Source organism: Ochotona princeps, chromosome 4 (assembly GCF_030435755.1).
Source record: "Ochotona princeps isolate mOchPri1 chromosome 4, mOchPri1.hap1, whole genome shotgun sequence".
Taxonomy (NCBI): domain Eukaryota; kingdom Metazoa; phylum Chordata; class Mammalia; order Lagomorpha; family Ochotonidae; genus Ochotona; species Ochotona princeps.
The window spans coordinates 10,247,491-10,269,560 of NC_080835.1; the positions used below are offsets into that span (position 1 = coordinate 10,247,491).

Consider the following 22,070-nt stretch of genomic DNA (forward strand, 5'->3'; position numbering starts at 1 on the left):
CAGTGAGAAGTCTATGCTCAGCCAAAAATGTTGAGCAATCTGTATATACGAGGTAGTGATCAGTCATTACCGTGCTATGGTTTGAAGGCTTAAGCGTGACCGCCCCTCCTCATTGCATAACCCTGCTCTAGCCCTGCCACCAAGAATATGAATGTTGGCACTTAACCCCCCCCCTACTTTGAGATGTTACAAGAGTGAAACTTGTATGATACTAGGAGGTAGGGGCCTTCGGAACTGGTTATGATTTGGCAAACTGAGCTCTGGTGGCTTTTCAAGAAAAGAGAGAGATCAAAAGGAATGTTCTCATTTAACCTCCATCTTGTGCCACAGTATGACCTGGGCTGCCCTACTAGCAGATCACTCTCATCTGTTGACTTCTGGCCTTGGATCAGAATGGTGAGCTAAAACAAACCTCCTGGTTACAGCTGCTCCAGTCTGTGCTATTGTAGTATTGGTGATAGACTAACACATAGACAGACTAACACATAAGGTTGGGACTGAGTCTTGATCATGTCACCAGTAACAAGCACCTGAAAATGTGGAAATGGCTTTGGAACTGGGATATGGGTATGGGTTATGAGAATTTGGAGAAGGAAGCCAGAAAATACCAATTATGCTATAAAAAAAAGAGCATTGTGGGAGATTCTGGGAAGGGCTCAGAAGATGAGATGAGGGAGAGCATACAGAGGGCCAAAATTAAGAACAATGAGCTAGTTTACTTGGCAACAGAAGTCTCAAAACAAAGTATCAGTACCATTACCACCATTGCATTTGGAAACAGGTAACATGATTGTCCAGGGGCTCAGAGCTGAAAGAATTTGCCTTGAATCTCAGTGGCACATTCACTAAGTTGCGACTTTCATAAATTCCCATAACTCATGAAGTTCTGAGTCCTTAATTTCTGAATACTTAATTTTTGTGTGTTCCAGTTTCCAGTATGGAAGTCCTAACCTCCAAAGTGATGACATTAGGAGGTGCACTTTCTGTCATCAGGGTGGGCACCCTTGCAACTGGAATTAGTGTCCTTCAAACAAGAGACATGAGGGCTTGCTTCCTGCCTCCCCTCGCCCACGTGAGGACACAATGAGAAAGCTGCTGTCTCTAAAGGAAGATCTCATGAGAATTTTGGATGCCTTATCTTAGACATCCCAATCTCTAGATCTGTGAGGAATAAATTTCGGTTCTAACAGATGACTGAGGCAACTTGCAGATAGACTGGGACCCTGAATGACCTATTATTTTTCTCTACTCCTTTTCTGTTCTAACTCATAAACTCTTAAGTTGTTTTTTTTTTTTTTTTACTTCCTATGATCTCCCTACTTCTATGGATTTTCTTCTTTCTGCTAATTTTGGAGTTTTTGCTGTACTTGAACATGCCTTCCATTTATGTGTCTCTTGTTCATTCGTAATCTCCAGTTAGATGTGCCTGACCAGGCTCACTGATCTCCCTGTGAGCTCCTCTTGAATTTATCCTCAGAGAACCATCTATCTTCGGTTAGAATATCCTCACTTTCCTGTGCTTCACAAGAGTCTAGTAACTCCTTATGGGCAGAGAACGAGTTGGCTGCCTTTATCTGCAGTGCATAGAATGTTGCTATATTCATAGCAGGTTTTTTTTTTTCCAAGAAAATACTGAAGAAGTCAAAATCGATCAATGCTGTGGTTGACATGTGCTTTGTCTCTTGTGGTAATTTTTTTATTGTAGGCTTGGTCTTCAGTGTGACTGTGTTGAATTGGTGAAAACTTCTAGACGTGGTTGTGCAGCAGGAGACAACTAGGACACACGGGAATTAAGATGGGGATTAAGATGGTTCTTGTGAGACTCCAATTAGTTCCCTCAAGATTGGGTTGTTATAAAAGGAACAAGATGCTTCCCTCTCTGCACACTGATTCTGGTCTTGCCATGTGAAAGGAAGTCTTTCTTTCACGTGCCCCCACCATAGTGTCACCAGCCATGCTATGATTTTGTCAGCAAGCACTCCTTGAAGCCAGCAGATGCTGGCAACATGCTCTTGGTTCTCCAACGTATGTGTTAAATAATCCCTTTTCATTTGGAAGTCATACAGCCTCAGGCATCTTGTCACTGAAATAGAAAATGGACTGAGAAGACTACTCCATCTAAGGTGTATATTGTTTTGATTTTACAAATGAGGAATCTGAGGCTCAAGGGATTTTGTCTTAGTTGAAGGCCAGGTTCTTCCCATTATAGTAAGTGTTTCTTTGCATGCACAAGGTGATGTGCTAGTTGTTACTATGCATTCACTGCGAATTTCCATTGATGAAATTTTTAGGTTGTGTGTAAAATGCTAAGACATACATGTCTAGGAGGAAAAGGATGACCTGAAAATGCACAAAACTGAGAAAAGGGGCTTTTTATAAGGCTTCTTAGATGCTATTAAATTAGCTTGTGTATATAAAGGCTTTTGATCAGAGTTTGGCACAGAAATCACCACTATTATTTTCCTATGAAAGACTGCAGGAGGCAGTCACTACTTTATCAGCAATTTTCACAATAGAAATTCACAGCCGTACTAGAGACAGAAAATTAGTTAGCACTTTCTGACACACACAAAAAAGGAACTAATTTCACTTCGCAGCACAGCAGCTGGAACGTGAAAACGCCACTAGCAGAAGCATGCAGAAAAGTGTGGATTGAGGGGAGCTGATTGTATCTGGACAAAGAGCCTGGAACACTCTCCTAGACCCAGGAACTCATCGGACACACAGTGGACATTGCAGGCTGGAAGAAAGGTAGGTCCAACAACTTGCCTTCCTGGACTTTGGGACTGCCGGCTTTTCATTTCCTAGTTCTGGAACCGGTGAGAGTGGAATGAGGAAAGGAGAAGCCACGTCCTCTGGGACCAGCTAGTATGCTGGCTGTGGTGTTTGAGCTTCATTTTACGTGTCTGTGGAAGTGCTGACATGCTCGAGGGCAGGCAGAGGCTCCGAAGGTCCATGGCTGAGCATAAGGTTACTCAGTGACCTCTGTGTAATAAATCCCAGGGGCAAAACACAAATGCAGAAAGCAGTACTTCAAACTTTTGACTACTTCAAACTCTTAAGACCCGCTTTATTCTGGTGTCTTTCTTTTCTCTCTCCAATATACTATTTTTTTTTTAATTCAACATTCAAGGCAGGATTTGCCTCATGAAATATTTGATGCAGATGGTGTAGGGTAAAGACCTCCAGGTCTCATACAGTGAGACTGGTTTCAGGGTAGACTGAGGCCTGACCTAGTTCTGCAACAATCTTAAGCATTCACAGCAAACCCAAACCATAAACTGAAGCTGCTCATGGGGAAGCACTCACATGAAAAACACCCAAAGAAGCATCTTAGGGTCAGAAAGAACTTTGGAGATAGTTGTTCCCTACCGGGTCTCTATTCTAATTTATAAACTTTCCCAAGAAGGAGGTACTGACCTCTTGGGTCACTCTATTTTCAGTCCTTGGTGACTGACCCATGAAGGTTAAGAGGGAGACAGAAGACAATGATGCTGATCCATCGGAAGGTTGGAGCCCAGTAGGCAGAGGGAGACTCTTGCAAAGCTCTTAGGACATCTGGGGACTTGAGGTGCAGGTTCACTCACTGTGGTGTGATTAGATGAAGATTCTGCACAAAGATGGGATGTGACACTCTTAAGGCAACCCAGAAGCTTGGGCTCACGAGGGAGGGAGCCGTGACTTCTTGACCATGCCGGGGTAGTGAGAAATGGGGTATGGAGGAGAGGTGCCTAGCATCAGTATGACTGGGGAAAAAGTGGTCTTCTGGAGGTTTAGACTTTGGGGAACAGTTATCAGCTATAATTTGGGTCCTAAAAGTAACAGGCTATGATGGTACCTGGGCTTTGTGGAATGGGATACCACACACTGGTGAGCCTGACATGGTGGGGTATCTCTATATTCCAGGCTCTTTGAGGCCAGACACGATAGCAGCAAGTCTCCAGGAGTTTCAGGCTCATGCTGTTGTCCGGGCCAGGGAGCATGGTGCAGTGTAGCATGAGTCCACTGGCTGAAAAAGGCACTGCAAGATGATGGCCATATCCAAAATTATTGGTCATGTAAAGCTGAATTGCCTTCTGATTGCCATCAGTTTTATGATGAATAGTTAATAATGTAGTTCTCATCAATTAAAGACAAACATGAGATCAAATCCTCTCTGGAGAAACCTGAATTTTTTCCCCTTGGCATACATTTTGAGCAGAGAAAGTGGCTCAAAAGTATTAAAGTCTCAGAAAAAATAATATTTTATGGATTTTTGCTGGGCTTTGGAAAGTTTAAAGTTCTCTAACAGGATAGGAGATACAGATTAGGGATGCTGTGTTTAAAGCATCACTAATGCCTCTTTGTAGCAGAGAATATAAAAGTAAGTTGTATTCAGTGAGGTTAAAAATGGGAGTTTGTCGCTCTGACAAAGTACCCCGGTTAAGAAGGGGAAACTACAAAATACATTGCAATCGGTAGTGATGCAGATGTTCTGACCGGTTGATTGCTGGTTTTGTTTGTTTCCCTATGAGGAAAGGCTGTAACAAGGGTATGTGCAGTAAAAGGGATCGAGATAAAATCTGTGCAGACCAGAACGTGAATTTGAAGAAACTTCGCTAATCTGAGGGTCCAGCACTTATTCTCAGTTCTGTTCACATTTCCCTCATATCAAAACTTTCTAGCACCTTAGAATCACATGGCACTTAATCTACTTCTCTGTCATGCCTGGTCTTTAAAAGCTACAGTGATATAAGAAGAAAACATAAATCATAGTGTGACCTGAGGAAGAAGCCCACCTCAAAATCGCACGGACTCTCATCATCTCCAGAGCCTCATCCTCAATTACATTTCCTATTCTAGGAACAGATCTACTGCCGTGGCAGTTACACAAGGAATGGAGCAAACCGTAGCAGAGACTGGCCCTGCTGTGCCCCAGCCAGGACACAAAACCACTCTAAGTTCATATATGTGGAATGGGATGCCAGAAAAGTTCCTGAAGGGGGAACCCAAAATCCTTGGGGTAAGTCATTTCGGGATCTGGGAGATTGGTGGTGGTATAAACCTGGAACTGATCTAAAGTAGTGCTACACGTCCCACTAGCCCACAGTACATCCATTAACTACATCTAGGATCATCACAATTTGGTTTTTTTCAGATCCTATCATTTCTTAAATGAATTAATTTTTCCGTGTTACAAATGTACAAGCATAGGCGTTCATCCTTCACCCTCCCCCTTTTCCCTTCATATAATCCCCTTGTATTATTTGTCCCCAAGTGATTATAATACCATAGTCATTCATTTCATGTTATAAGCTTAACTTTCTGAAGTATAGATGTATCATGACATGGTAAACATAGGAAAAAGAAAGTATAGTAAAAATTTTTAAAAATCACAATATTTGATGACATCTTGCTCCAATTTAGCTGTATTTCAAAATAATAAAATGTGATTCAGGCAAAATAATTGCATTTAATAAGGTATAGAAGAAAATGATATGAATTTATTAGCTTATGTCCTCCTAACAGATCTTCCTAATGGCTGATGGGCCTATATTGTCACTATCCTTTTTGATACCTTTTTAAAGGCAGATAGTTTGAGGATTGAAAAAGTATATATGCTCTGAGTACCTCCAACTGGCAGTCCTTTGTGTGCCTTTTCCAGAAAATCACACCACTGGATATTATGCAACCTGTATCCCTTTCAGATAAACTACTTTAATACACATCAAATTTACTCCGTTATTCTCCATGGCTTGATAGCTCATTTATTTATCACAAATAGTGCTCTATTGCCTGAAGGTATGACCGTTTATTTGTGTGACCAGCTACAAAGCAATATCTTCCAAACCTTGGCAGTCTTAATAAAGTCACTGCATGTAGCCATGTCCAGGTTTTGGGTGGACTAAAGTTTTCAACTCATTGAGTTAACACAACTGATGGGACCGTAGCATTTGGTTTTGCTACATTCAAATACCCAAGGATTATTTAATTTCCTGATTCATGTGTCTGGAGAATCCAAATGGTATGGTGCCTGTGTACCAGTGATGGGATCTGGGGCTGTGTCACAATACAGCAGAGAAGTGGAAACAACACTGGGCACAGAAAGGTGACCCGGAACATCAAGGCAAATCTGCGCAGCCCTGATGTATAACAAGCTGTTTTCAAAAACTCAGATCCAATTTGCAGAAGCAGCAGGCAGTGCTCTCCTGACACAGTTGCCAACTGCTAAGCACCGACTGTAAACAGCCACTACCTCAGCACACTCAGTGCCAAGCTCTAGCACATGAACCTCTGAAGATCAAATCAACCCTAAACGGAAGCCTCCAGCTCTGGCCTCTAAGGTTCACGTCCTCACACTACAAAGCGCACTTGCTCCTTACTTGTCAGGCCAAGTTTCTTCCCTTTTAGTCAACATCACTCACAAGCCCATGAACAGGATTTCATCTCAGACACAAAGCAAGCACTATGTACTACATTGTAAAATACACACATGCCCATGCTCACACTACATGCTCCTCCAGATACAATGGCAGGACAGTGAGGGGCTATGCACTTCCAGGCATAAGCTGAAAGAAAGTGGCCACAGTCCTCCAGCAATTTCAAAACCCGGGAGGACAGATGATTCTGTCTTAAAGCATTTGCTGTTGCAGGAGGTAAGGGAAGCAAGGCTTTGGCCAGGCTTGCCCTTACAGTTTTGGTGAGCTGTACCGGTTGTGGCTGGGCTCACAGGTGGCACTGATGCCTGACTTTTCCAGGGTTGGGCTGCATGCTGCTGCTGTTAGCTTGCTTTTGGGGTCTCCAGTGGCCCCTCTGGTGTTGCTTCAGTGGAGTCCTAGTGGAGGATCTGCAGCTGCCCCATCACTGTACCAGAGTTCAACATAACCTCTCAAGCTCCCATCTGCAAGCTTGGTGGTGGCTGCCATGACCCCACAGCTCTTGTATTCTCTGCAGCTGAAACATTAACACCATGTGGATGCCATGGAGGCCTGCTGCTTGCTCCTTAAAGAGTGGAAACATCAACCTACCTGAGCACGCTTGCATCATGGCTTCAGTGACCTCAGGACACTAACAGAAAGGAGAAGAAACATGCTTTAGCCCTGGGCAGGGAGCCCATGAGCTCACTAGCTGAAGTCTTCTGTCTTTAGCTAGTCTTAAGGTCTCTGGGCCTGTGAAGGCAAGAAAACCCTGAAATGTTTGCATTTGCTTTTCATTGGATCATTCTTCAACCATGGGAAAATTGTATTCCAACTCCCCTGTCTTAAGATTGCTCTGTTAGCCCATGTGTCCAAAGGTCTCAGGTCCCAAGAAAATGACATATTTACTTTTTTTTCTCATATACCCAATTTATTTGGATTATTTCTCATGCCTATAATAATTACATTCTAATTCTTAGGTCTTTCCAGTCTGAGCATTGACAGAGGAGAGAAGTGCTTGGGCATCACAGTTGTCAGAAAGGCTCCTGAGCCAGTTTCTGGCATACTCTGTATCCTTGGAGTTACTGAGGCAATCAGAGTTACCCAAACAGATACCTTCAATGTTAGTATGTCAAGAGTTCTTAACAAGAAAAACAAAAATACTTGGGAGGAGAATATCACAAAAGTGTTCTGATTGTATAGAAGATGGAGAATTGGGCATGCTTAGTGACTGGAAGGGGGTAGCTTGGGCCTCATTTTGGTGGAGGCTAATCACTCTGTGTTTTTGTCACCATTTCTAGGTTGTGCAGATCATGATTGCTGTGATGAATTTGAGCATTGGAATAACAATGATGAGTGTCACATTTCCCTTGTGGCAACCACGTCCCCTGTCAACATACCTGTGTTACCCACTTTGGGGGTCAGTGATGGTGAGTAGAATATTTTCTGATACAGTTGGAAACAGTGCAAAGAGTTGCTAATAGTCTGAACTTTGGAACCCAATCCTAACTCTGTCCGGGCTGGTTCCTTCCAAGGTTAGTTAATTTGTTAGTATAAGAAACTCACCAAGAATTACTGGCAAATCATATTTAAGGCACATTTCATTGTTCATAGATGTCCTTTATGCACAATGTCAAAGCAACTGTTTATGAGGCTAACCAACATGACTGGGAAGGGTTCACCTTTGAAGTTTATGAAATGAGGGTGCTATTAGCAAGGTGTGTGACTAGGCTGCTATATAGGTGGTATACAGTGTGTACCACATCAAATGTCAGCAAATGGTTATCCTAGAAAATTGAATTACCATTAGATAAATTCCACTTAAGAAGATCAATAACAGATTAAACTAGGTTTAATTAAATTAATGGATATTAGTGTTAGGATTGAAATGTAAATAAAGTTTTAAAAAATCTTCCCTCAAAATAAAACACAGGAGTTTCTCAACAAATTTAAAATGTCAGTTGCCTAGAAAAATGCCAATTTTGATCTGCTGATGGGGAATATAAAATTTGCACACTGTTAGAATCAAGGAACTGAGTGAAGGATTGTGGGATTTCCATCTGTACAGAAAACAGAATGTGATAGTTCAGAGTTCATTATAAAGCTGACTTTTTGCACTCGCTCTCTGGTTTCAGCAGAAGTACAAAATTTGAGGAACAGCAAATCTTGTACTCTTCTGGGAAGTTACACAATTTATATGTCTAGTGTCATGAGCAACAATAATGAATTTTATTAAAATCCTGCTATGATTTAGGGCATACTACCGCATGTTTTAAATGTGCATTTACGCTTCCAACTCCCCACAGACTTCTGAGGGAAGATTTATTATTATCTTCACTTTATGGATGAATAAATTGGAATATATGAAGTTATGTAATTTGCTCTACATCTGTTTTTTGTATAGGAATCAGAACACAACAAACAGTGAACATAGTATCAGAACTACACACAGCTAGCCATTCCTGTTTTCTGCTTCTATCTTCCTTTTTTCCAAGAGCACATAGCAAATAAAACTTTGCAGTTCATTTTGTAAGGCCTATTCAACAGTTTACCAAAACTGCAGGGGCTGTGCTTCCCAACTGAATAGCCATTCAGATTGTTGTAGCTGTCCCACTTTATGAAATGTGAATTAATTGTTTAAATACTTTATTGTTGCTCTCCTTTATCTTTCTTTTCAGTCTTATATCCTGATCTTCCCTGTAAAGTGCCTCTTTTTTCTTATGCAGTGCTAATATTTATACTAAGAACCAATCAGATTGCCCATATTTTTGGCCCCTTTAGTCTCTAGGACAGTCACATGGCTTTTAGCAGAATTCCACAATATTATCCTTTCATTAGCTTGGACATACCACAACTATAGTCTCAAGTACACTCTTGTGATCATGGAACAGTAACTACAGAGATACCTGAATAATAAAATTTCCTACATTTCTTTCAGGTGAAATTCCTTTAGGGATTGTCTTAATCCTTAGCTTATCTCATTACTTTGAGGATCACCCACTCCTCTCAGTGACTTCTTTTTTTGTGTGTGCTTTTGGAACATTCTGAAGCCTTATTGCTACATTTCTTTTCCATTCCTTTTATGTTTATTGTTGTAAGATACCTACTACATATGAGAGCACTTCAATAAGTTCCATAGAAAATCGACATTAAAGAGATAAGTTCATTCTGACGCAAAAAATTTTTAGTCCATACATAGCCTTTTCAGGATATGTGTTTTCCATGAGCTACTTTGACCTGCCAACTATAGCAATATGTTTATTTATTTAAAACTCTATAGAAGATTTTACCTATATTCTCAGATTTTTATAATATAATTTATCCATTCTTAAATGTCAGTAATTTATCTATGTAAGTATTTATCTTGTGGAGTTTATTAATATATCCAGACTAGTACATAACAGCATATAAACTCATCTTGATTTTTCTTTTAAAATTTATTTAGATATTTATTTTTGAGAAGGAGAGTTACAGAGAGAGGGAGAGAGACAGAGATCTTCCTTCTGCTATTTCACTCCCCAGACGGCCGTGAGAGTGAGAGTCGGGCCAGGCAACGTCAGGAGCCTAGGACTCCAGACAGGTCTCCCACGTGACAGTTTCCTTTTAAGACAATTGGTTTGTGAAACGTATCTATCTAATTTAGGAATACATTTTAATAAGTTGTAACTTCTAATATTTGTTTAAAGTTTGAAACCTGAATTTTTTTTTTCATCATGACTAGTTTATTTTCTCAGGATCCTTCTCAGTTGCAGCAGGAACTAGAACTACCAAAGGTCTGGTGAGTGATAATTCCTTTTGTTTTCATTTCATACCAAAAAAGGAAGGGTTTGGTCAAATATATATCCTGAGAAATTACAAAATCTTAAATCTTTGATTTAAAAAAAATGAAGAAAAGACTGTCTTATTTAGTAAGATATGTCTTTCAAAAACTGTGATCAACAATTAGCTATTGGTGGAATTTCTGATGTGAAACTGAACATTTTGACAAGATAGTTGCTAAGGACATCTTTAATGAAGACACAGAAAATACCTGAGAAACAATGCTAAGTGAATCAGTTAGACAAACCTTGAAATATGGGGTCTAGCCTGTGGCAACAACTCCTAGTTGGTGTGGCACAGGATTTTACTGATAGTTACGTTTAATATCAAAAATGAAGCATGAGTTTGCAATTAATGAACAATGAGTTATGACTTAAGTAGGCAAATTTTGAATATTGGCTCTTAAGCCAATTATTTTTTTTTAAGATTTATTTTATTTTTTATTGGAAAGGAGAGAAGCAGTAGAGAGAGAAAGATCTTCCATCTGCTGTTTCACTCTCCAAGTAGCCACAATGACTAGAGCTGAGCTGATCCAAATCCAGGAGCCAGCAGCTTCTTCGGGGTCTCCCACAGGGTTACAGGGTCCCAAGACTTTGGGCCATCCCCTACTGCCTTCCTAGGTAATAAGCAGGGAGCTGGATGGAAAATGGAGCACTAATTAGTGCTCATATGGGATCCCGGCAGATGCATGGCAAAGATTTATCTACTAAACTATCATGCCAGGCTCTCATACTTAGAATTTTAAACACATTATATATTCCATTGTCCTTCTTTTCTTTAGTTTTTGTGATAATCTCCATTTATATACAAAGACTTAATCTTCCAGGGAATAAAATACAGAATCCAACAAGTAGAAAATATTCAATAAAAAACAACCTACAGATGGGCCCGGCGGCGTGGCCTAGCGGCTGAAGTCCTCGCCTTAAACGCGCCGGGATCCCATATGGGCGCCGGTTCTAATCCCGGCAGCTCCACTTCCCATCCAGCTCCCTGCTTGTTGCCTGGGAAAGCAGTCGAGGACTGCCCAAGGATTTGGGACACTGCACCCGCATGGGAGACCTGGAAGACCTGGAAGAGGTTCCAGGCTCCTGGCTTCGGATCGGTGCTGCATCGGGCCGTTGCGGCTCACTTGGGGAGTGAATCATCGGGTGGAAGATCTTCCTCTCTGTCTCTCCTCCTCTCTGTATATCTGACTTTGTAATAAAAATAATTCTTTAAAAAAAAAACCTACAGAATGGGAGATTTTTGCACATTACATAGGAGATAGAGGGCTGATCTCCAGAATATACAAAGATCTCCAGAGAAACCAAAACACCAGAACAAACAAACTGCTCAAGAAATGGGCACGGGAAATGGGCAGACATTTCACAAAAAAACAAACCCAAATGGCAAACAAGCATATGAAAAAATGCTCAAGTTCCCTGGCAATAAGGGAAATCCAAATGAAGACAACAATGAGGTACCACCTAACTCCAGTAAGGATGGCACACATACATAATACCACCAACACTTGCTGGTGAGGATGTGGGGAAAAGGGAACCCTTCTCCACTGCTGGTGGGACTGCAGACTTGTACAGCCTCTATGGGAATCAGTTTGGCGAATACTCAAACAGCTGAAAATCAACACACCATATGATCCAGCAATAGCACTCCTAGGGATATATCCAAAACATCTCCTACACAAGGAACCAACATGCACGCCTATGTTCATAGCAGCACAATCTACAATCGCAAAAACCTGGAAGCAACCAAAATGCCCATCAATAGAAGACTGGATAAGAAAGCTATGGTTCATCTACTCTATGGAATACTACTCAGCTATTAAAAAAATGAAATGCAGTTCTTTGTGGCCAAATGGGCCTGACTGGAATCCATCATGCTAAGAGAAATGAACCAATCCCAAAAGGTTAAATACCACATGTTTGCCTTAATCTGAGATGAAAAGATGACAATTTGTAAGATAGTACCTGTATATTGTAATATTAGTGCAATCTCTAACAACCTGTATCCAATGCAATAAGATAATGCGATATAATCTATAAACCAACAATTAATGTCTAAGCCAATTATTTTTGCATAAAACTGATACAAGACAAAACACCAGATTTCTGCCAGTCTGGGTTAGGCAGGAGTACCCACCAGCATGAGCTGGAACTGGAGGCAGATGGGGCCAGGCCAGGCTACAGCACCCACCGGCATATGCCAAGGTGTCACAGACAATGCCAGACCAGGCCGCAGTACCCGCCAGCATACATGTGACCTGGGGGTGGGTGTAAGCCCAAGAAGGAAGATGTGAGGACACCCCTGCTGGGCCACTGCTCCTGCTGGTGAGCATAAGAGATGAGACGGGGGGCAGACCAGGCAGGGCAGGGCTACAACACCTACTGGGTTGCCTGTGAACTGGGTTAGAGGGAGAACCAGGCTGAGCTATGCTACCATATCCACTAGTGCATGCATGAGTCAGAGTAAGAGTAGGCTGGTTGGGCTTTGCTGCAGCATCAGCTGGCAAGTGCTGGGACCGGCGGCAATTCCTGTTGAAATAGAACCACCTGGAGAGTGTAAGATCCAGAGTAGGAAGTGGATCCAGTAGGTCAACTGTAGGCACATCTCTGATGGACTGCAACTCCCACTGGTGAGCATGAGCACCAAGACTGGGGGCAGGCCTGCCTAGTCAGGTGGTAGCATGCACTGGCATGAGTGAGGGCTGGAGGGTGGAGTTGGTTGGGTTGAGTTAGGCTTCAACACCCAGTGATGTATATGAGAGCTGAAAAGGATGTAGCACAGACCAAACCAGTCCACTGTACATGTTGGCAGACACAGAAACCAGGCTGGGCACCAGCCCAGTGGGGTTGTTGGAGGTTGCTCTGACTAGGTTGCAGCTTCAAATGGGGTATTTGGGGCCAGGCTGTGTTGGGCAGGGCTGTAGCACCCACTAGTTTGAGTAAGAGATGGGGCTGAAGATAGATCTGACCTAGCAATTGCAACTGTCACTGTGTGTGTAGGCTCATGTGGGTGGCAGAATGAGCTGAGTTCTGTACTGGCAGGAACACATGAAAGTCAAGTCTGGGATCACTTCAGATAAGTTTTCTGGACTCAGAAATCCAACTACGGAGAGAGTGGCAAGACTGTGATCTGACCAGGGAGTGCATGTGTCTGAACGGGGCCACCTCAGTTGCTAAAGATGATGCATTGGACAGCATACGCAGATGCCATGGAGGGTTAGGCAGTCCCTTAGAGCCCGAGGAGGACATCTGGTACCTTAGCAGAGGAAGGAAGGCAGAACAAATTGGTCAACTACCCCAGTAAAGCTTGACAGCAAATTTCTGCGTGAATGGAAAAATTCTCTGGGGTGGACCATGTCAGCCAATGGATCTTGGAAGGATTTGCTCTTCAGATTTGCAAGCTAGACAGCATGTCAGAACTATTAAAACCACTTTAACAGAACCTTCAGAACATGCTCCACAATGGGAAGCCTGGGATGACATCAGGTGGCTATTCCCCATCCCTGGGTATTGGGGCAGTTGGGAGGCTGAGTGTGGCTTCTCCTCTTGTCTCTCCCCTGCCCCCACCCCAGATATAGAGTAACATAAAGAAGGTGTGGAAATAGTGGTTTTACCTGCTTTCCCATAGTCTTTGACCCTTCCTACCTTAAACCACTATGTAAACATTATCAAAAATAATTTTTAAAAAGATTTCAACAAATATTTTTCTGATTAGAGATCATATCTGAGCTTTGTTTGCTCATAATGTAAGCATCAAACTCTGGAGAATGGTTAGTAAGGCCTTCCTAGATCTCCCGCAGCCTTTTTCTCTGGAATCTGCTCCAGCTTCACCACCCCTCAAAAATCTTTGTGCTATAGTAACACAATGAACATCTCATACTTTCTTGAGCTATCTGAGATTTTATCAAAAGCTACCTTTACTTCACACATGAAATCAGAATGTGTATTCAGCAGAGAGGGGATATGTAATAGGTATACGGGCAAGAGGGACAGAGAACATTTTGAAAATCATGAGAGAGCAAGCAGGGTCTTGCAAAAAGTGGACACCAACAGAGCCGTGCAGTCAATGTGTAACTGGTAGCCTTGTAAGCATACCTGAAACTTGTCATATGTGCCCAGGGGAGTCATCTGCAAAATTTAAGCTAAGGAGCAAGAGAATCATGTTTGTGTTTTGACAAAAGATGAGAATTGAATCTACTGTAAGGAAAGAGACAAGTTAGGACTTCCACAGTAATCAAGATTCTGATTTAGTGGACGTAATGTGCTAGGAAACAAAAGGTGGGTGTAAAGCAGTTGATGGAGATCTATCTGGCCTTATGACTGGATTTCTTAATTAATTTGCATTTCCTCACAGGTACAAAGTAGCCTGGGGCTGAACATCAGCAGCTCTGTCCTGGCTGCAATAGGAATCATAATCAGCGCCCTGAGCTTGGCTTTTTATTCATTCCGATATAATTATTGTGTCTTTAATGGGAAAGATGATACTTGCCTCATGAGCTTTTACATTTTAATGGTGAGTATTTCTTACCTCTATTGGATACTACCAGGGAAATCAAGTGTAGGGAGGGCTTGCTCTAGCAAAAAAAAAAAAAAGCAACAATCAACCTTGCCTTACTGTTGAATTGCCTTGAGCAATTGGAAGAGATTGAGAAATAGAGTCTGGTTAGGAGTCAGGTTCACATCTCCTACCTCTTTCAGTTCCTCTGCTGTGTGTGCAGAGGTAACATGGGAAAGCACTCACAGTTAACGGGACAGCTACTGGTTAACTGTTACTGTGCTGCACATTTTATTTCTTTTTTCCTGTTTAATTTTAAGACACTGATCACTACGTACAGTTACCCACTCTAAAAGTGGAGTACACAGATCAACCCTTAAATATCCATCAGGGCTTCCTGGTGGAGCCTCATGGAGTTACTTGATTCCCTAAGAACAAAGGACTATTATTTTGATTATTATCTTACCACAGTGGTAGGTAACCCACCGTGCTTTCAAGGATGTTCTATCCATACCAATTGTTTTTATCTTCAATATTCAGGCACCGGAAAATTTCCAACCTCCATTCCGTATTTTGGCACTCTGTTAAAATACAAATTGCCCTCAAGTAGATATGTTTTAGTCTGCAAGCTAAGGCTTAGTATTTTCAAGCAGTAAAACCTCTTGAAGTTTTAGGTCTTAGTGTAAATGCAAGAAGGAAGCTTTATCAGCACATCATGGTTTGACTAAAATGCACAACTGAATGTTTACTGTTGGGCCAGCATTTTGGTGCAATGGGTTTGGCTACCACTTGCAATCCTGATATTCCATATTGGAGCATGGGTTCAAGTCCTGGCTTCTCTGTTTCCAATCGCCCTTCCTGCTACTGTACTTGGGAAGACAGCAGAAGGTGGCCCCTTCTACTCATACGGGAGACCCGAATGGAGTTTCTGGCTCCTGGGTTTGACCTGACCCAGATTTGGCCATTGGCACCATCTGGAGACAGAAAAAAAATCTTTCTCTCATTCTGTCTATGTCTCTCTGGTTTTCTCTCCTCTGTCTCTCTGCCTTTCAAATGAATAATTTTTAAAAATATTTTCTATTAAAAACCATATTGGCCCTTCTTAAAAAAAACACTGTTTCCTTTTATTTTCTCCATTTTTAGTCTCTTTCCTACACCTAAATATGAAAATTCAATACTGTCACTAACGTATTATGCAGAATCAAACACATTTCGCTTAACTCATTCCCAGATAACCCTACACAGATTTTGAGTGCTTTATTTGTGTAATCACATAAAAATAATCCCTTCAGAGTCTTTGCTAAACTAATTTACTCCCCTTAAGATCTCTAATAATTCTTATAGTACATAGTTATAATTTTTCTATCCACCAAAAACAAATAAAGCTCCTACATATAATTTAGCAAGCTTAAAAGATCATTCAGAAATCAACAAAAGAAAGGTTAGATTCTAGAATTTCATACCCCTAACACCCCTATTATTTACTGGTTTTCTAAATATTTGTCCTGAACAAGTACCTTACTTTCCATTTCTAAACTCATTTAGATTTCATTTAAGACTACAATAATCAGGACTACATCTGGAGCTGGTTTATGGGCATGTAAAATGCATTGTCAGTAGCTCTCCCCTGGAATGAAATGCTGTACCGCTGTCCTCCTAGGATTAATCATTGTTTTCAATAAGAGGCTCTGAGAATTATATAGCTTGTACTTCATTTACCTCAATCACCTTCTCTCAGAGGGCATCATGCATTTCTATCAGTTATGCGGGTTTTTCCCTGGCTCTGCTCATCACAACATGCCTTTTTAAAGACTTCCCGGGATCTGCAGCAGTTCGTCTGTCCGTTCCTACTTGGGCACCTCTCCAATCAGTGCACAGATCTCCAGCTCCTTACTTTATGCCCAATCCAGGAATAGGCATACTGGGAGACATAAAAGGGACAGACGTTCCCTATCTTCAAGAAGCTCCAGTTATTTTTGGAGGAAAAGCTTAAAACATTACAAAGCATAAAATTGTAAACAGGAAAAAACAGGAGTTCTTTATAGAAAGGAATGGTTAGAAAACAAGCTACCAGAGTCCTTAGCCAGAACCATATAAAATTGCCAGTGAACAGCTGCACTTGAATTAGAAAGATTGATTCATTTAACTCTAAAGAATAATACTATGTTTATATGTATACATGTTAGTATGAACATAAACACAATAGTATGCATATATATGTATATAGCTATAAATATAAACCTGGTCCCTTGGTAGAACTCTAGCCTGTTTCTGACATTTTATTGAAATATGCCCTAGCCCAGTTGTTCCCATATCACGTGTGGCTGTTTTTGTGATACAGTGGCAGAGTTGAATATTTATGTCAGAGACCTTACACTCTGCTAAACCGAACATACACATGATCTGGCACATTACAGAAAGCTTTACAACTCTTGGTCTACCCCTCTAGATGGTAATATCCCTGAAGATATGTAGATTATCTTTTTTACCCACTGCTCTGTGTCTGAATCTGTTGAAGGTATGAGTAGACTTTGAATATTGAATGTAAATATTATCAAGATTCACTGAGTCTGTGCCTCTTGTGTCTTGAGATCTTCATTTTTCAAAAGATTTATATATTTATTTGAAAATCAGAGCTGCACAGAGAGAGGAGGATACAGAAAAAAAAAAAAGAGATATCTTCAATGCACTGCTTGACTCCTCAGACAGATGCAATGGCTAACGCTAGGCTAGGCCAAAGCCATGTGGGTGGCAGGGACCCAAGTACTTGGACTGTCTTCCCTGCTTTTCGCAGTGCAATAGCAGGGAGCTGGATTTGAAGTGGAGTAACCAGGACCTGAACTGGTACCCATTTGAGATGCCGGTACTATAGGCAGTGAGTTTACCTACTGTGACACTCACTGACTCAGAGCTCTTACCGATCTATACTATGATAGAGTAACTATCTCTAATTACAGAGAGAAAGAGGGAATATTTATACTAAAGCATCCAAAGTGGGGCCAACCCTGTCCTCCTGAGGCATCAGCTGCACTCATGTAGGGCACCAGAAAGGATCTCTTATCTCTTGGCATCCAGCCGGCCCAACTCTAGTTGTTGTGGCCATTTGGGAAGTAAACTAGTGAGTGGAAATATTTTCTTTCTGTGTTCCTCCTTTTCTCTTTAACTCTGCCTTTCAAATAAAAATAAATCTTTAGGGGAAAAAGAATCCAAGGCAATAATAGAGGAGACTATTAGAAACAATTATGTTGCCCAGTGTTTTTCAAATTTCTGCACATGTTTTGACCAATAGCTAGACCTAAAGCCAGTTTTTTTTTGTTAGATTTATTTTTATTGAAAGGCAGGTCCACAGAAAGGAGAGACAGAAAGATCTTCCAAGTGGCTGCAATGCCCAAGCTGAGCCAATCTTAACCCAAGGAGCCCAGAGCCTATTTTGGGTCTCCCACCTTGGCTATAGGGTCCCAAGGATTTGGGCCATCTTTTACTGCTTTTCCAGGCCACAAGCAGGGAGATGGGTGGGAGGCAGAGCAGCTGGGACATGAACCAGCACCCACATGGATTCCAGAGCACACAAGATAAGGATTTAGCCACTAGGCCATTGTTCTGGGCCGAAACCAGTTCTCTTGTGAGATGAGTTAGTGTTTAACTAAGGAAGTGTTCATTGTTGCATGAGTTTCTTCCTACTGGTTTAAATTGCCTTGAAATAATGCTTATTAATTATCTTTTCTTCCTGGAGATTAGAAGTTTGAGATGAAGGTATTATCAGCCATGCATGCCTTTCTGGGACTGTACACAAAAACCAGTCTTTTACTTATCCTGACTTGTAGGGATCTATGTGCTTTGGGTTCTAGCTCAGAAGGAAATAGTGTAGCACGTTCAGGTTTCTCTGTAAGTGTGACTCTTCTACCTCCTGTCTCCACTTACAAAGATGCTGACCTTATACTGGGCCCAGCAAGTAACCTGGGATAATTGGTCCGTATCAGCTAATATGCATCTGTAATCCTATCTGCAAACTTAATCTTCATTGCCTTGTAACTGGACACAGTCACAGGTTCTAGGGATTAGAATGTATGTCTTCACAGAAGACCATTTTAATATAACCATTTACTATGTCAGTATGTTAATACATATGGAAATTTTTAGCACTCATCTAGGGTTATGATGGTGATTAACTTTGCAATTACACCTCCACTACTTTCATATTTTTAAGAGAATTATTGTATTTGCTCATTTGTTCATTTAAAAGACACACACACATACCTGCTATCTGCTGGTTCACTCTTCAAATATCCACAGCAGCCAGTCCAGAGCTAGGCTGAAGCCAGGATCCCAGAAGCCAGTCTGGGATCTCACTACTTGGGACATCACCTTCTGCCTTTTAGGGTGCATATTTATGAAGAAACTGGCATCAGGAGTGGAGCTGGGACTTGAACCAGGCACTGTGGTATGAGGCGTGAATGTCTCAAGTGGTGTTTTCACCACTGTGCCAGCTGCCTGCTCCTGCCTCCACTGTGCCAGCTGCCTGCTCCTGCCTCCACTGTGCCAGCTGCCTGCTCCTGCCTCCACCGTTTTCAAGAACATCCATATTCTCTGTCTACTGTAACACTTGAAGTAGTGGGCCTGGGGCAAAAAAAATTAGTTTTGCTGCATTTAAGTTTTCTGACAGTGCTTGTTTCCTATTTTCATCTTACTAATCAGTTGTCAGCATTTAGAACTGGTCTTCTGTGTTGTTTATGTAACTTTTTAAATTTGTTCCAAGGGAATGGATGGTATGGCACTCGTTCTAAATGTTCTCGAGTTATGCATTGCAGTGTCCCTCTCTGCCTTTGGATGCAAAGTAACCTGCTGTAATCCTGGTGGGGTGAGTACGGCTCTTCATTAGAACGTGTGTAGTAATTTTCTGTTGACATGCAATCAATTGTACAATATTAAAGGCTTAAAAACCAGCTTGTTAATTACCTCTGGCTCCTTACTCTTAGGGTCTGAGTACTGCCTTTTTTAGGTCCTCTATTACATGCCTTACCAGACTTGAGCTAAGGAATTCGCTGGGGCTGTGGTCTCATCCGACACTTCTGATCTTCTCCCAGTTAACGTAGTGGAACTACTTTCCCTCAGTTCTAGAATGCCGGACAGCACACTTCCTCTTAGAGGACAGCAGGACAATGAACATCTCAGCTCTTTGAAAGAGTTCACTTGGTTGAGCTGGATCCATGCACAGTAACATTCCCTTCGATAAATTCAAATTCCAGTGACAGGTATCTGATGTCGTGAGAACAACATTCCATCACAGTTCCCACTCAGACTCAACTGGAGGAAGTCACAATAGTGTGCCTTCACTGTCTACCATACAGCTAATGGAAGCTTCTTCCGTATTCCTGTTCCCTTAAAGAGCACACTCAATATAAATCAGAGTATTCTTCATCAATGGCTAAGTCTAAAACAGTGCCAAATATTGCTCCATCATTCTACTGTGGCCATCTTCCCAAGGCTACTGAAGAAATGCTAGGGTTGTAATTGTCTCTTTTACTTTGAGCAAAACCCACTCATTCTCTGAGTGTACTAACACCACATCCATAGACAGGGAAGTGTGAGACTGAAGCAGAGAAGAGATAAGGAACAACAGGACATGTGTACATTCTGAGGATTCTAGAGTGAGGACATAGCTAGGAAAATCCCAGCATCTGCTCACCCAGAAACAGACAAAATCTGCAGCTAAATATTAAGCAAATATTTGCTTGGTACAATTGTGTTTTATGGTGCTTTTTCTCCATCCTTCTGGGCCTCTTTGTTTTCTTTTAGGATTTCCAGGCAAAAATCACATGCCATACCCCCAGGGCCCTTCCATGTGTAATAGAAATGGAGAATAAATTGCATTAACTTGAATAATGGGTTTTGTCTTATAAAATCCTAAAAGTTTTTTTTAACATTTTGTAGTTCTTAGAATGATTTTATAATTACATTGAGTGAAGCATTTTATTTCCATGATGTGAAGGATTTGAGCATAGTAGAAAATTCCTTAGTAACCTTGAATCTGTAACATTTAGGTCTGGAGTCCCTTCTCTTTCAAGAGCCATTAGAGGTGGGAAATTTTGCTCCCGTTGAACTCCTGATGTGAATTCAGAACATGGGTGGCTTTGTGACATATATAAGTTTCTATCTTTCTTGTGTCTTTATCACCCCACCTCCTCCCTCCATTTCATTCCACACTACAGTTGTGATTCAAGGTTCAGTATTTTGTTAATTGCATGATGATACCTGCCATTCTGAGATGGTATGGTTTCTGCAAAGTTTATTCATGGTTATAAAAAATCCTGATTTGGATATGCCATTGTCGTCAGCCTAAGCAACCTTGTTTGGAAGAACTCTGTGTTTTGTATAATATGTCCACTTACCCAACTTCTTGGGTAACTTCCGCATGTCAGATTAGTCTACTTTCAAAAGTCAGCAGTAACCATATATCATTGCAAAGAGCTATTATTCAAATGTATTTAGTAGTTCTGGCTTGATATAAAGAATTCCTGAGGAATACCACCATCTTCATCTTTAAGTTTGAATTAAAAAAATGAAAAAAAAATCAACTCTTAACAATGACATCAGGTGGGCAAAAATGGGAAATTCTGAGGTTTCCTGGGTGACTCACCTATGGAATTCTGCTTGATTTCACAGGTTGTATTCATTATGCCGGCAAACTCTAACATGGCAGAGATGGCATCCCCTGCACCACTTAAAGATTTGGTGCCACCGACAGCTCAACAGAGAAATATTTCAGAGTACCTACCCCGATTGTAATGAAAGAATTCCACTTGGAAAAGTGCTAGAATCCAGCTTGGACACACATGTCAACTACGTTCAGAACCACTATCATTTTGCCCCCTAGAATTCACTGATTCAATTTTCTGGCTCTTTATCACATTATCAAAAATTAAATAAATGGATCAAACTCTAAATGAGTCCTCAGAAATTGAAAAAAAAATCCATGTTTAAGTCATTATGTAAAGATGTTTTCAAAGAGGATTTGGAAGGGGAAATGCGAAAGCTATCATTGAGATGCAGCTGTGCAGACTAGCTTTTGTTATTTTTAATATTCATAAATACAATTCATTTAGCATACTGACCTTCTGTTCCAAACTTACACTAGAGTCATTTGTTCCAGTATTTTTAAATTGTTAGGAGTTACACACATTTTTCATCAGATATTGTCTTTCTTTAACCTGAAGAACTCTGTTTAACATTCATTGCTGTGAAATTTTTTGGCATTACATAGTTGGAGATTATTTGTTTATTGTCTACAACCATTTTATTTTTGCACTGATTCTTGATGGATATTTCACAGCATATGGATTTTTCATTAACTTTTTTTCC

At 41.1% G+C, this 22,070-nt stretch overlaps 1 protein-coding gene across 1 annotated transcript; it reads left to right on the top strand.

Moving 5' to 3' along the window:
- The first annotated feature begins 569 nt into the window (after positions 1–569).
- MS4A4A (membrane spanning 4-domains A4A) lies at positions 570–21,648 on the top strand. Its single transcript, XM_058662241.1, has 8 exons — positions 570–781; positions 2,683–2,751; positions 4,843–5,002; positions 7,697–7,825; positions 10,117–10,173; positions 14,571–14,729; positions 19,468–19,569; positions 21,375–21,648. The coding sequence occupies exons 1-8, from the start codon at positions 570–572 to the stop codon at positions 21,495–21,497; spliced, it is 1,011 nt and encodes a 336-aa protein (XP_058518224.1). The 3' UTR covers positions 21,498–21,648.
- Positions 21,649–22,070: the final 422 nt, after the last annotated feature.

Excerpts from the sequence above, each read along its gene's own strand:
- MS4A4A (XM_058662241.1), top strand. The coding sequence starts at position 570 with ATGGGTTATGAGAATTTGGAGAAGGAAGCCAGAAAATACCAATTATGC. Across the intron at positions 782-2,682 it reads ACCATTGCATTTGGAAACAG|AGCCTGGAACACTCTCCTAG; the intron begins GTAACATGATTG and ends ATCTGGACAAAG. Across the intron at positions 2,752-4,842 it reads CATTGCAGGCTGGAAGAAAG|GAACAGATCTACTGCCGTGG; the intron begins GTAGGTCCAACA and ends TTCCTATTCTAG.